Genomic DNA, 15946 nt, shown 5'->3' with positions numbered 1-15946 from the left:
CATACATGAGTATGCCTCATTAAGAAAAACTCATATCCATATGCACTAAAATTAGATACGGATACAGATGTACGGGTGGATATACGTGCAAATAAAGAATAGATATGAGAAAGTCATATAATATTAAAAAAATATAGACCATGTGATACAACATATTTTATTAATATGTTTTTTTATATCGGAATAAGCTAAGATTAAGTCTCTTGATCATTAAGCTCAAATTCACTAATATTAATATAAGGATTAATATTTGGGTGTTTTGCGAGGTAAAAAAAGTTGAGGGGTCTTCGTGAAACTAACCCAACATTTAACTAGCCCGAATAACATGCGGGTGGAAACTTCAACCCGACCCATTAACAGTAGTAGTAAATGATGGAGCTAGCTCCCGCTTTTTCTCTTCGCCTCTCGTCTCTCCATTGAACTCAAACCCTGGAGAAACCCTAACAAATAAAAATGGAAGAAGAGACTTTGATCGAAGGAGAGAACACCAAGGAACTGTCTCCCGCTTTGATTTCCGTACATCCTCTTGATAAGTTCGTCGTCGTCGCTGTTGGATCTGAACTCCGCGCCTTCGATTTAGGGTAAACTTCCTTCTTCTCTTAAAAATTGATACTTTATCTGATTTTGTTTAGTAATTTTTGATTTCACGAGCCCAAGTATAGAATTTAGTTCAGTATTTGTTGGGACGATTGTGGGGTCTGCGATTCAAAGTAAAACAGTACAAGTTCCTAATACCAGTTCTTATTTATCCTCACTTTTTATCTTTTGTTTTGTTAGTGGGTAGTCCATAGTGTTGGTGTTTAACTGAGGTATTGAGGACAAAAGACGGAATTTTGATGACTTTTTGAACTTTTTATTTGATCTCCTCTTCGAATATCATAATCCTTTCTAGGAGGCCCAGGAGAACTCACCCTTAAAAGATACCCGTCAGAGGGAGATCAAAGATACCTGTCAGAGGGAGAAAATCCAAATTCTTATAAACCCACGAATTGAATCCAAATTCTTATAAACCCACGAATTGACTCTTGTTTGATCAATGCGAGACTGGATGAACCCTAACAGATCGTCATGTGTCCATAGTCTCGGGGCTAGCTTTGCACTAGTCTAGTCTAGGTCAAACACTGCGATCCTGGGTCACCCATTTGGCTTTGCAGTGGACTAGTCCTGGACAAACACTGCAGTGGTAGTGTGGTATGGTCGCCATTAACATTGCTATGCTACCATTTGTAATTGTTTAAGACATTGTTTTAAAAAGCCTCTACCTAGTCTGCCTAGACGTATGTCTAGGCCTAGGCGGTATCTAGGCCGCCTAACTAGCGCTTAGGCCGTACCTAGGTTGCCCATCTAGATTTTATGAGTGTTTAGGGGAGCATTGTCTGCTTACGTTGACAGTATCCTTTAGACATTGGTCGTGATTTTCTATGTTGCAGCCTCCACGTCCTCCAAATTCCGTCAAACTCCTTTAACCTCCAAATATCAACACCTACATTATCTCCTCCGATCTTCAGCAAAACCTCCTCGATCAGCAATTAAATGAAGAAAAAACTCCGCCTAGATACTAGTCAAGCACATAAGCTTTCTATAACATTTACATTTACTATCGATTATTATAATTAAAAAATAAAAAAACTCCTGGGCTCTAGGCATCGAGTCCAACGCCTAGGGCTTCTAGCGCTTTCTATAACCTTATTAGTTATTATTTTGGCTATTTAGTATTTAAGTATGCATGGTTTATTGTGGATCTAAAGATTGCTATTTTTTTGGCAAATTTATATGAATTTAACACATGTTTATCAATTATTATAATTAAATAATTTTTAAAATAGTAAAACGCCTAGGTGCCGTCTAGACGTACACCTAGGTGTCTAGACGTTAGGCACTGGCTTAAACACCTAGACCGCCTAACGCCTTCTGTAACATTGGTCTAAGAGAAACTCACCACCAAAAGTTGTTATAGAGAGGAAATCCAAATCCCTTGTAAACTCACAATTGATTCCCCATTAATTCAATGTGAGACTTAATTGACCCTAACTTCCTTTGTGTCCTTGAGTTAAATAATGCCATATTATATGTGTCTTTGTGAATTTGTGTGAAGGTTTTGTGGTGTTTTATTGCATTGCTAAACTTGAGTTGTGTATTTGGCGGTAGATTTGAGAAATACCAAAGGATAGTTATTTTTTTATTAGTGCTTAGGTAGATGAATATTTTATGGTTGATTCTTTCTTTTTAGTTCCTCAATGTATAAGGAAGTTCTTTGACAAACCGTACTCTACCCTCTATTCGAACTAATTTTTAGTTCTTTCTTCTGTCAGATGGATTGTAATTGCATTATTCTCAGCCTGGGGAGTGGCTATTTCATTTTTAGCTCATTTCTTGCAATAGATCTGTTGCCATTCATGATCTTCTTCCGTAAGCATGGTCAAGGGAAATTTGTAGATAGGCACATTGTTACATGAAGTTTGTTACATGAAGTTAAACTACATGACCAACAAGTTGAGTATGTCTACTTAGTAATTCACTATCAACACAATATTAGATCTTATTAGTCCTTGCTTTTTAAGTTTGTTTTGTTAGTGGGAAATCCAAAGTTTTGGAATTTGATGATTATTTGAGCTTTTTAATTTTTCTCCTCTTCGAATATCATGATCCTTTCTAGGCGACCCAGGAGAACTCACCCCTAAAAGATATCTGTTAGAGGGAGAAAATCCAAATTCTACATAAACCCACAATTGACTCTTACTTAGTCTATGCGAGACTGAACGCATCCTAACATATTATCATATGTCTGTAGTCTCAGTGCCTACCTAGGTTGGCTTTACACTAGTCTAGACCAGGTCAAACACTGCAATCCCGACGTCACCCCTGTGGCTTTCCTCTAGAATAGTCCTGAACAAACACTGCATTGTTACGGTTGCCATCAACACCGCTACCATTCGTAAGGCACCTAGGAGAACTGACCCCAAAAACTAGTTGTTAGAAAGAGAAAATCCAAATCCCTTATAAACTCACAATTGATTCCCCATTTAGTCAATGTGAGAGTCAATGGACCCTAGCATCCTTTTTGTCCTTGAGTTAAATAATTCCATATTATATGTGTCCTTGTGGCTTTATGTGAAGGTTTTATGATATTTTACTTCATTGCTGGATGTGAGTTGTGTATTTGGCGGTAGATCTGAGAAATACCCAAAAATAGTTATTTTTTATAGCTGCCTAGGTAGATGAATATGTTATGGTCGATTCTTCTTTTTAGTTCTTTCCTAAATGTATGGAGAAGTTCTTTGGCAAACCATACTCTGCACTCTATGCAAACTAATTTTTAGTTCTTTCTTCTGTCATATAGATTGTAATTGCATTATTCTCAACCTGAGGAGTGGTTGTTCCATTTTTACCTCATTTCTAAGATAAATGTGATTATCTATTGCCATTCATGGTCTTCTTCCTTAAGAATTTTGGTTACACGAAGTTAAAATACATGACCAACAAGGTGAGTATGCCTACTTGGTAATTCACTATCAACACAATCACCTTTCTCATAGTTTACCTTTGGAAAAAAATTAGCACCTAGATGTAAAGGAATGATAGTAATCTCTTTTGGAGTTTCCTTGAACTTGATGTTGAGCTCCAAAGCAAACACTAATGGGAAACAATGGAGCTGATGATAATGGAGTGATATGAAAATGACCTTGACAATTTTGATAAAAATGATGATTATCTACATGACGGGAAAAGATTTAGTATGTTGAAAATGACAAGTGAACAATGGGTTAAAGAAAAAAAATGCAAAAAGACTTAACACACAGCGTAGGTTATTTTGTTTATTAATTATTTACATATTTTTTAAATCAAAGTATTCATAGTTATATTAATAATTAGAATCTTTAGAATTTACACACAACATCTCAATTTGGAACAAATTATTTTGTTTCTTTATGCAAAACCACCACAAACTATAGTGATTTTTCGAGGAACCACGAGCAAATTTTAAATTTTCGTAAAACCACCAACAAAGTGCCACCAGGAAATAATTTTCATCTATATTCTATTTAATAATATATTACATTCGTAAAATATCTTCATGGTGGGACCCATCTATTCTTATATTATATTTTCTCATCCTAAACAAACACCTTAATTCCCTCCAAAAGTTAGTTAACTCCCTCAAAAAACTTGTAACTCCCTCCAAATTACCCATTCATCCTCCAAAAGTTAGTCAAAATGGATATTTATATCATTTTATACTCTTATTTAACAAAATATGAACGAAAATATGACTTGGTCGCACTTTGTTAATAGTGCATAATATCATAGTGGTTTTACAAAAAAATGAAAATTTAGTGGTGGCTTTCTGAAGAAGCACCATATTTTATGGTGGTTTCGTGTAAAAAAAACCAATTATTTTCTTATTGTTTAGTTGAAAAATATAAAATATATTCATCATAATTTTAAGGATTAGAATATTTTAGTAAAAAATCTTCAATTTAATTTATGCTATATAGATTTAATAAGCAGTATCACAATCGAATACTCAAGTATATATTCATAAATTTATAGCTCGTTCATAATTACATTCGTTTTATTAGTCATATTCATAATTTTACAATCACATAATAATGTCATGACAACAAGACATGAAGCCTTATAGAAGTAATTATAGAAGTAATTACTTAACTACCTCAAGTTTTAAGAAATGATATAGATATACTCAAGTCTCTAGAACTTGTATTGAAATAATGCAAGTTATATTGAAACAATGCATGCTATATTGAAATAACACATTATATTGTAATAACGTAGAGTATGATGTGTCTAAGTTATTTCATAAGGTTACATAACGTTTAAGGTCTTTTAGGTTAACATAGTGCAACATAATGAGTTACTTAATGAAATTTTTAAACAATGAGATTACTAGTCCTAATATGACAATCAAGCTCTCCCTCCCTCCCTCCCTCCCCCTCTTTCTCATATAGATTAAACATCAAGTTGACCGCAACTTACAAACTCATTTAATTTTTCAATGGAGCTGTTTCACACTTGTGATCCACTAACCATATTTACAAAAAATGTTGAAAATGACTTTGATTTTAGGCGTTATATTTTAGCACCTTGCTAAGTAGCTGTTTCACACTTGTGATCCACTAACCATATTTACAAAAAATGTAGAAAATGACTTTGATTTTAGGCGTTATATTTTAGCACCTTGCTAAGTAGCTTGCTTCTCTGATTTCTGTCCGAATATTCAGATTTATTTATTGCTGGAGAGCAACGTGATTGGATCATTCTAGATCATCTGAGCATTGAATTGACTATTAATATACAATCTTTAAACTACTCAACAGATTCATAAGACTCATTGTCTATTCTATTATTTGTCTCAGATTTGCTAATTATAGTCTTCGATGCATTTTTTGAACCGTTCATGGAGCCTTGTGCCCAACAACCAAGCCCATTTCAGTTAGAAGAGGTGAAATTTCACAAAGAATAATTATTCTGTGATACATTTTAATTATTATGTTGTACTAGAATCTGAGATAGAGTAGCATTATGACCATTTCAATTGTAAAATACAATGTTTTAAAAATATCCCGCCTAGCACTTAAGAGCGCGCAGGGGAGCGGAGATCGCTTACATGGACTGGACCCCTAGCTTTTGGTCGTGATTTCCTCTGTTGATGCCTCCACATCCTCGAAGGCTCGAACCTTCTGCAAACTCCTTTGGCCTCTATCGACTACAAACACCTCATTCAACTCTGACCTTCGGCGAAACCTCATTCTCCACTACTTAAACAAAAAAAAAAATCCTCTTAGGCCTGGTGCTTTTGATAACATCAATTGTAATTAAAAAATAAGGAAAAAGCCTCGGCTCCGCCTAGGTGCCTAGACTGTAGGCGTTGGGTCCGCTGCCTAAGCCACCTAGCACTTTTATGTGATATTCACGACGACAACTTGGTTAATAATGTAGACTTTTGGTTCTATGCTACATTGTAGTTAGTAGTTATTATATTGTAATTTGTAACTTGTATTAAAACTTGAGGTGGACTCGTAAGGGTGTGTTTGCAACTCCTCAAAATGGTGCCACGTCCTAATTTGTCCTTATATTGAGAAAAAAGTATATTTGAGTAAAATTGGGCTAACATAGGTCCGGTTTTTCTAAGGCGAAATTTGACCTTTTAAGCTGGTTTTGTTCTGGACTATTTTCCCCTTAGTCCAAAACAAAACTGGTTTACTTTAAGACATGGTCAGGATTAGTACAGACCTAATTTTAGGATGGCACATCCTGCGTAGCTCCTTAAAATGGTGCCAAATTGATCTTTGTCCTATTTTGAGAAAAAATTTGTTTGGTAAAACTAGTTAAGCATTGGTCTAGTTTTTCTTAGGCCAAATTTAGCCCTTAAAGTTGATTTTGTTTAGGTCCACGGTCCACCTTCTATATGGACCAAAGCAAAACTAGGGTCAGGCTCAATCCTGGCCTAATTTTAGGGTTGTTGTCAAACACATCCTACTTTAGCCTTATGCTTACCTCACATGTAGCTTTTTTAAGTAAATGTCAATTTTCTTTGGAGTTTCTTGGGGTGGGTGGGGAGTTCTGAAGAACATTGTGAATTTTTTTCTTAACTGTTGACTGTGTTTAAATTCCAACTATTTTGTAATATGTTGCAGCAGAATAGAAGCAGTTGAATCCTTTTGCAATATAGGACCTATTGAGTACAAATTGTAAAGTCCACTTTTAAGGAGCTTCTTCAAAGATTATGCTTAAGCACGAAGGACATTCATGAAAGAATCATGACATACATGCCAGGTAGATGTTGGACACTAAAGAGTATATAAGCTTACCTTGTGGTGGATTTTTTTAAACCTAGAAATCAGCCTCATATATTAATTGAGAATACCCCTGTATAATGAAGGAAGCATATGTTGGCAGCTAATTCACACGTGAACTCTCGATAAAGAATACTATGTACACGTAGCTGTAGCTGATCTACTTACATATTGTATAGGTACAACTTTTAGTCTAATTGTTCATGGTATAACTTCTTCTGTCTTATCTTCTTTTTAAGTCTCCAGTTCTCAAATGTGAATGTTATATTGAACTTGTATTTTCTTTGTCATTTTGCACATGACATATACACTTAATTACTGTTGAGACTAAATGACGATCTTCATCATTCTTAATTAAGCTCTTTTTTTAATAGAGAACAACAAGCGATTTCCCTGTCAGATAGTAGTGGTGGCCCATCTCACTCTGATGCCATAAGAGCGATATGCTTTGGTGCAAAGGGCAAGGTTTTTGCTTCTGCTGGAGATGACAAGCTTGTCAAGATTTGGATGACGGATTCATGGCAATGTGTACGGACTGTGTAAGTCACGTTCTAGCATTCATGTGGCATGGATTTTATAGTCATTTTTACATGGTTTTGTTTTGCTTATCTAAGAATATGATTTAAGACCTAAGAGAGGAGAGACGTCTCATTCTACTATTCATTTTACATGGATTTCATTCATCTTTTGTGTGCTTTTGTTTCATTTCTCTGACAATATGATGCAAAACGTTATAGAGGAGGGATTTTACCTCTCCAAATACAACTCGATTTGATGTAGAAGATTTGTAGAGGTAAATTAATGGAGGAAACAATAATATGTTTCATGTTATTGGCACATCTCATGTGTTTTCTCCTGTTCTCATGAGTTTATATGCTCTTGTTGATCACAATTCATAGTCTAATCTTTTATTCACTGAGAACTCTTACTTCAAATTCTCTTCTTGAGAGGATCCCTTTTTCTTAGTGATTCAGGAGGATCTTTATGCATCAGAGAAGAAACTGGACCCTGATCTAGCAAGTACCAACAAAGGATACCAAAGTATGGCATAATAAACTAGACAACTAGACATAAAAAGTATACATGGTACCATCACAAACTCTTTCAGTGGCAAATGGAGAAATGTTCTCTTTGAGCTGATCTATCAATAACGTTATGATCAGTTCATTGACGAAACTTAGAATATAAACTGTGCTAGGTTGCGGTTTTGATGACATTAGTTTAGGAGGATTTGTTGGAATGTTTGAGAATTTTTTTTGAATTTTTTTAACGCTAACCCTCTAGAGTTAGTAGTCTAACCTAGTGGCTAAAGAGAGAGTACCCAACTTTAATAGATATTAGAAATCTCTAGATTGAGGAATTAATAGAAACTAACATTGATTTGAAAGACAATCTCATATCAATGCTAGACAAAATCTTTGATTGGGATAAATGGAAAAAATCCTTAAAGCAAGTTCTATTCAATTCTATAAAAGTTTGTGGTCAACTCATCAAAGGAGAGTGAACAAGAGATGGGGAATAAGAAAATATCCTCCACCACTACAAAAACTATCATATTCTAGTTTTTTTCGCGTGATAGATATTAGAAATCTCTAGATTGAGGAATTAATAGAAACTAACATTGACTTGAAAGACAATCTCATATCAATGCTAGACAAAATCTTTGATTGAGATAAATGGAAAAAATCCTTAAAGCAAGTTCTATTCAATTCTATAAAAGTTTGTGGTCAGCTCATCAAAGGAGAGTGAACAAGAGATGGGGAATAAGAAAATATCCTCCACCACTACAAAAACTATCATATTCTAGTTTTTTTCGCGTGATAGATATTAGAAATCTCTAGATTGAGGAATTAATAGAAACTAACATTGACTTGAAAGACAATCTCATATCAATGCTAGACAAAATCTTTGATTGAGATAAATGGAAAAAATCCTTAAAGCAAGTTCTATTCAATTCTATAAAAGTTTGTGGTCAACTCATCAAAGGAGAGTGAACAAGAGATGGGGAATAAGAAAATATCCTCCACCACTACAAAAACTATCATATTCTAGTTTTTTTCGCGTGATAGATATTAGAAATCTCTAGATTGAGGAATTAATAGAAACTAACATTGACTTGAAAGACAATCTCATATCAATGCTAGACAAAATCTTTGATTGAGATAAATGGAAAAAATCCTTAAAGCAAGTTCTATTCAATTCTATAAAAGTTTGTGGTCAGCTCATCAAAGGAGAGTGAACAAGAGATGGGGAATAAGAAAATATCCTCCACCACTACAAAAACTATCATATTCTAGTTTTTTTCGCGTGTGGACCGGACATGGCAATCTTCCCTATGGACCCTAACCAATTAACGAGGTGGTGTCAAAGCACAATATCGTCTTGTGAGGTTGACGACTGTATGTATTGGCGTAAATTCTTCGACGTTTATATAAATAGTGGAGGAACGTTAATGAGGTTGAATTCTGCAAATGTGATTTTTCATACATAAATGACACTATCAACTTTGAACGTATCAATCAAACATGACATCAATGAGTCACCTACAAGAGGTTGATTGAAAAGTCAAATTGGTCAGTCACTACCCGATATTGTGAGGCAATTGCAAAAGAATCATTCAAATAACGTATACCATAGTAATAGACCACTTGACTGGGTAGTCAATTGAAGTGGCGTAGAGCTCCATACATGCGGCTGTGTAGGGCTTTAGCAACCAAAACAGGGGGATTTTGATGAGATATTTGGAATAAATATGGAATTGTTTGGTATAGACCAACTAAATGGAGGAGTCTTATCTAGAGAAATAACTAGAGAAAGAATAAACACCCAACTCTAAATAGAAGAGAAGATTTTGATTGTTAAATCAGTAGAAAATTGGCAACTTCATGGACGAAAAAGGATTCCAACACTTCACCAAGGGCTGGTGATGCGGATCAGAGGTGATGTTGAATAGTGTTCGAGTGAACAGTCCCCATAAATGGTATTTTTCTTTTTTTAAATTATTTTAGTAATAAAAGACCAAATAAGAAAAGATAAAAGATAAATAGGTTAGACCGGATTCACTCATAGCATCTAACATCTAAAAATAATGGTTTCACACATAGTGGCCTTATCAAAAAGCATGACTTCACGCAAATGAAATCACTCCAAAATTGTCTGTCAAAACTCAAATTTTATTCATCAATTTTTTATCTCAAATAAAAAATACAACTTTATTTATAGGACTAAAAGAAAATCGTAATAAAAAATAAAATCCCAACTGTTGGATAACAACAAATATAGATCCTAACAAAATAACAACTACAATAACTAAATAGTAACTTCAGCCTAAAAAAAATATCTCAACAAAAAAAAAAAATCTTAAAATTCATAGATCTGATCTGTCCTTCATCAGATCACCCCTTTTTAAATTGGACATCCTCGTCGAAAATGCTAAAAGGTCGTATGTTTTTTGCAATGTCATCACAAACGTTTTTGAATTTTGCTTCGATTCAGACTTTAAATTGTTGCATTGCCGATGGGCAAACTAAAACAGTGGAGCTCTTCGGCTCTGATACCAAATGATGCGGAACAGAGGTGATGATGGATAGTATTTGGATGAACAGTCCCCATAAACAATATTTTTCTCTTTTTAATTTTTTTTGTAGTAATAAAAAGACCAAATAAAGAAAGATAAAAGATAAATAGGTTAGACCGGATTCACTCACAGCATTTAACCTCTAAAAACAATGGAAAAGGTCGGTTCTCACACAGACGCCTAATCAAAAAAAAAACATGGCTTCACACCAATTTTCATCAATTTTTTCCATCAAATTTCCATCTCAAATGAAAAAAATACCTTATTTATAGGACTAAAAGAAAATAGTAATAACAAGAAAAAACATCTCAATAAAAAATATAAAATCCTTAAAATTCCTAGATCTGATCTGTCCTGCATTATCTAGGGAAGATTATCTATTTTAGAAAAATTGCTAGGAAACTCAGACAAATCCTATGAGAAGGGGCATTCTACTTTAAAACCATTATAGTCATATAATATCAATTTCAGAGGTTATAAGGGTGCATGAATAAAGAAATATATCCCAATATTATAATTATTTTCTACCACTGATATCCTTACAATGAAAGAAACAGAGTGAGGGTGGGAGGATGGGTTCTCCTCTTTTTGATTATATGAATCAATTAGTGATATTACATGTAAAAGATACCTGTCAAACATGCACCAAGATAATTCGAAAGACTCAAAAAGAGTAATACATGAATTGGCTTTCCTGTTGTTTTCAGCTGACTGACTGATGGCCACATGCTTCATTGACGAGTTGACTTCTAAATCAATGTAAGGTTGTTGAAGCTGTTAACAATGCTGGCAGGGTAACTGGATGGTGTGAACTGGTTAGTCATTTCTTGTCCAGGGGTAATGGGGCGCTGGCATGTTGACTGTTTAAGTCATGCAGTGAAGTTTACCCCCTTCACTCACAAGTATATTGCTTTCTCTCAAATGACCTTTCAAATCAAATCTGAAACGAATGCTGAATTATTACGAACTATTTGATAGTTGTTTGATCAACTTTCACCCATATGTGGTTCCAACACCTTCTCATGAAGGCGTACGAAATTCTTGAGTGTGGTGCATGTAATATACACATAATATCTTTGTTTTCTAGCTTACATATGCTTGTACCTTATCTTTTCAGTTTGCACTATATGTATATATATGTATGTATGTACACACACGCACACACACACATATGCATATACATATTTGATAGACAGTCTGACGTATATGAATAATTCATATTAGCCAAATCGCCTATACATCAATACTTAATTGTTTTACTTTCTGCAGGTGCTCAGAAAAGCGAGTTAGTGCAGTTGCAATAAGCCATGATGGTCTCTATATTACTTTTGCTGATAAATTTGGTGTCGTTTGGGTGTTGGATTTGAATGAAGATGGTAATGGTCGAGCAGTGGCAGATAAGAAGGCTCTACCCATGTTAGGTCATTACTGCAGCATTATTACTAGCCTGGTAAGAATTAGGACTTTATGAATTTTTCCTAATTTTTATGTTAAGACTTGTTCATCAATCAAAAGGAGAAATTTGCATCTGGAATCATTCTTTTAACTTTTTTATCCTATGTCCTTGGGAAAAATTTACCAATGTTGTGGCACGAGTACTAAACAACAATACTTGCTGGGCCACCCCATATTTTTGTATTTGTGTTTAGTTTGAATTATATTATTATTTCATGTAAATCTCTGCTTCTTTATTGCCTGTGTATAATTGCCTCTAGCTTTCAAACTGCAGGAATTCTCACCGGATAGTCGGTTCATTGCTACTGCAGACCGGGACTTCAAAATTCGTGTACTATGTTTGAAACTTCTTAATAAATTTTAAAGACTACTTCTTTGTTTAAATATAGGGGATCCATCTGGCTTCTATATTTTTGCAGATTACTAAGTTACCCAAAAGTCCCCAAAAGGGAGCACATGAAATCCAAAGTTTCTGTCTGGGGCACACAGAGTGAGTTCTCATTTTGATTTTTTGTATGCTCATTTAATAAAAAAATATTTATTAAGGTATGAATGTTGAGATTCAAGACTGCTCAAGTGATCAGTAGTAGATTATCCATTGTTGTTAGTTACTTTCTAATGTATAGGCTATACTCAATTGCTGGGTGTAGGATATCTCATCATCTGGAAATAAGAGGTGCGAAATATTGGTGTAAGCAATACCTGGTGAAGCGTGACATTCTGTGTTAAAGACAAAAGTATGGAAGTGTTTGAGTGAACAACCTTGAGCCACTTGAATATTATTGTTTGTCAGGCATCCATCTATGTTTGTCCTTTAAATTTGGTCATATACCATTTTGAAATGGTATCCTCTAGTGCTTGCCAAGCTGACATCTTTAGATATCCATTGTCTGCCTGTCAAGAATACATTAACATCTTAAGTAAGGTTGGAATTGACTTATATTCACCAATTTTTCCTTAAATAAATAAAGATTTCACTCCAGATGGCTTATATACAATGTTTTCTTTCCTTGAATAATCAAACTTTTCGCATTTGGTCCATTACGTCTCAGCTACTGTGAATTATATATTCATTGAAATGAACCCATGGTTATATTTCTAACTGAAAATACAAGAAAACCCTTTTTAATTATGATTTTTTCAGTAAAATATTAACCACCTACAGTTTGAAGATTCAAAGATCCTTGTGCTATTGAAATTCACATTTGCATACTACTAAAAATAGATGCTGTGCATTCTTTCTCGTAAACTGATTTATCACTAGCACTAGCAATGTCATCAGACTGGAGGGTGGATTTGTCAAATCATAGGAAGATCTGATCTGTTCAATTGGGTGCTCCTTTTAGTAAGGTTATGATTTCATGTAAATGCGGTTTGCACATGAAGACTACATGATATTCATATTAGTACATAATTCTGCTTATCGAAAATTGAAGTAACGTCATCCACCCCCAAGTGCAGTTTATTTTTAAGCAACTCTGCTTAAAAGTAGAAGCCTTTTGCAAACCTTTCATTACAAGCTAGTGTCTTTTATGAACTCGATGTAAAAGAACAAACATTTAGTCCTGAACCAATGTTGATATTTTACTTAGATAATTTGAACCTCTGATTATTAGCCTAGTACTTTTGGACCCCTCATGTGTTGATTGCATGACATGTTATTGGAATAAGAAACTTAAATAACTTTAAACTGAAATAAGTGTAATTTTGAAAAAATGTTAGCATGTTAATGATGTAAACAATCATGCAAAATCTCTCTTCCAGTAATACAGTTGACTAGTTATTTTGCTTTGTCTTTACGCCTGCTAAGCTTTTTAATATGTAAAACATGAGCTAGGATCTTAGACTTTAATTCTGCTTGCAGTATCTGCACTGTTAGAAGCCTCATACTTGATATCAGCTTATCTTATTGATTTGTGGTCTATGGTGGCAGCTTTGTTTCATCTCTTTCCTTTATATCTTCTCTCGATCACCCAACGGGTTTCCTCCTGTCTGGGGGCGGTGATGCAACGGTGAGTACACATCTACTGACGAGTTAATGGAATCTAGAGTCTGTCATCAATTTATTTTCATTTTTCAGGTACGATTGTGGGATTACATCTCTGGATGCCTTCTTGGTAATTGTGAAGTTGGAGCTAAGGTGAAGTATTATTCTTTTCAGATTAATATGTTAGAAGCATAACAGACATGTTAATTTATCAGTTTATTCTGTAACATAGTATCTTTGAATGCTACCTTCTGCAACTAAATTTGAAAAGCCAAAAAGAGCAAAATGTTAACCTTATAAACATGTATGCATATTGTAATGCAAACCATCGTCACTTGGATGTCTCTTTTGAAAGATGATTTGTGCGTCATGTCAGCAAGTAGAGACTTGGAGAACGATGATGCGTGAAACATTTTGGAAATATTGGACAAACCATTTGTCTGGTTGATTGTAGGACAGCCGTTTTCTGTTAGAAAGGGAGAGAAAATGACAGCCATTTTCTGTCAGAAACGGCAGAGAAAATATGTATCATATGAATGAAGAAACATATATTAACTTGTCCTTGCATTATTGCTTTGATGCGGTAAATAAGAGGACCAATCTTGTTTTACTATTTGTTCCTTGCCACAGTTGCCTTAGCTGCAGAAAATTGTAATGGCTGAGAAACCATGTTAGTGGAATCTGAGAGTGGTCTTCCATTGTTTTAATCCATCAAAATTATGAACATATGGAAAGTAATAGTTGAATTATGTGCACCTTTTGGTCAGGAAAAGTTGAATTTGTAATCTATCACTTTGACTAGTATATTGGAGAGAGGGATGGGCATCAAATATAAAGGAATATATGTTACTGCCAATGTCCATTATCTGATAGCATAAATAGGAAATTGCTGCCCCTTAGTCTTTTCTGTCTTTTTCCTACGCAAGTACCAATGTATCAATGTCCCAAAATAATCTCCATGTTTTATTTCTCTTATAATTAACTAATGAAGGTGGTGTAATTCCCTTCATGTTATTCAGCTTATTCTCTTTTTGTAAGCTGCCTGTTTTGCTTTGTGAAGGCAGGATTGATAGCCTCTAATAAAACAGAAAAGGAGACTTGTCAAGCAGTCACTGACATACAATCTTTTCCTGATGTCTTTATACACACACAAAACACATATAATAACACAGATATATTATATAAAATCTTTTGTGTTGTTGGTCTTTAATTCTGAGTTTGGCTTGTAAGTGCTAATGTAATGAGTGGCTTATTTTTGTAATTACAGCTTAAATGGGGTAGTACTTCTGAAGTGTGAACTATCAGCCAGAACTCTTTCCATTGCCAGGGTAAGAAATTGCTAGCATGACTTAGAAGGAATGGTACCGAATTCTATGCAGATGAACCGAAGCTGATGATATGTTGTAGTATATTTGTGATTGCTCATTCTCTCCTAATTGCAGCCCTCAGTATGAATTTCGATTATAATTGACTTCTTCCAAAATTTTTTACATGGGATTTGTATTCTCACCACTCCTATAACATTTTCATGAACACATCCTCATGTTAACTGACACGTTTCATTAATGTAACTCGAATTCTGTTATTCACATCTATGTCCTTTCAGCCATGTATCTTTGCTACCCTTACAAGAGATGGCTGTTTAATTGAACTTTACACTTTTTTGGCTTGCTGGGACATTATCCTCTTCTTGTAGAGATAAATGTTGGAAATATATGCGATACATCTGTTCATGCCTGGAACGTTAAGATGCTGAATGAAGATTTCTTTGGACATTGAAGAGAAACTAGTTTCTATTGATTTAAGAAATGTATATCCCTTGATACACTATGCCTGAAAAAAGCATCTCTTGAACTCCAGTTTATAGGAATAAATTATAATTAAAAGAGAAAAAAGTTATTCCAATAAAATTATGTTTACATACTTAATTTTGGGTTATGTTCTATGTATGTATTGGTATCCACTCCTTGTAGCAATATATGTACCTTATGTTGAGTATCTCTAATCTTATTCTTGATATATTACATAATACTACGGTTGAGTCATTTTTGTATATATGTACCTTATGTTGAGTATCTCTAATCTTATTCTTGATCTATGACATAATACCAT

General features: G+C 34.3%; 1 protein-coding gene across 1 annotated transcript; it reads left to right on the top strand.

The window, feature by feature from the left end:
- Nucleotides 378-14976, top strand: LOC109820642 (tRNA (guanine-N(7)-)-methyltransferase non-catalytic subunit WDR4). The gene is made up of 8 exons (XM_020386821.1): nt 378-581; nt 7190-7354; nt 11662-11842; nt 12122-12178; nt 12267-12337; nt 13781-13859; nt 13928-13987; nt 14899-14976. The coding sequence occupies exons 1-8, from the start codon at nt 454-456 to the stop codon at nt 14902-14904; spliced, it is 747 nt and encodes a 248-aa protein (XP_020242410.1). The 5' UTR covers nt 378-453; the 3' UTR covers nt 14905-14976.

This window comes from Asparagus officinalis, chromosome 8 (assembly GCF_001876935.1).
Source record: "Asparagus officinalis chromosome 8, Aspof.V1, whole genome shotgun sequence".
Classification (NCBI taxonomy): domain Eukaryota; kingdom Viridiplantae; phylum Streptophyta; class Magnoliopsida; order Asparagales; family Asparagaceae; genus Asparagus; species Asparagus officinalis.
The sequence above is the reverse complement of the archived record's forward strand: the minus strand, read 5'-3'. Positions and strand labels throughout refer to the sequence as shown.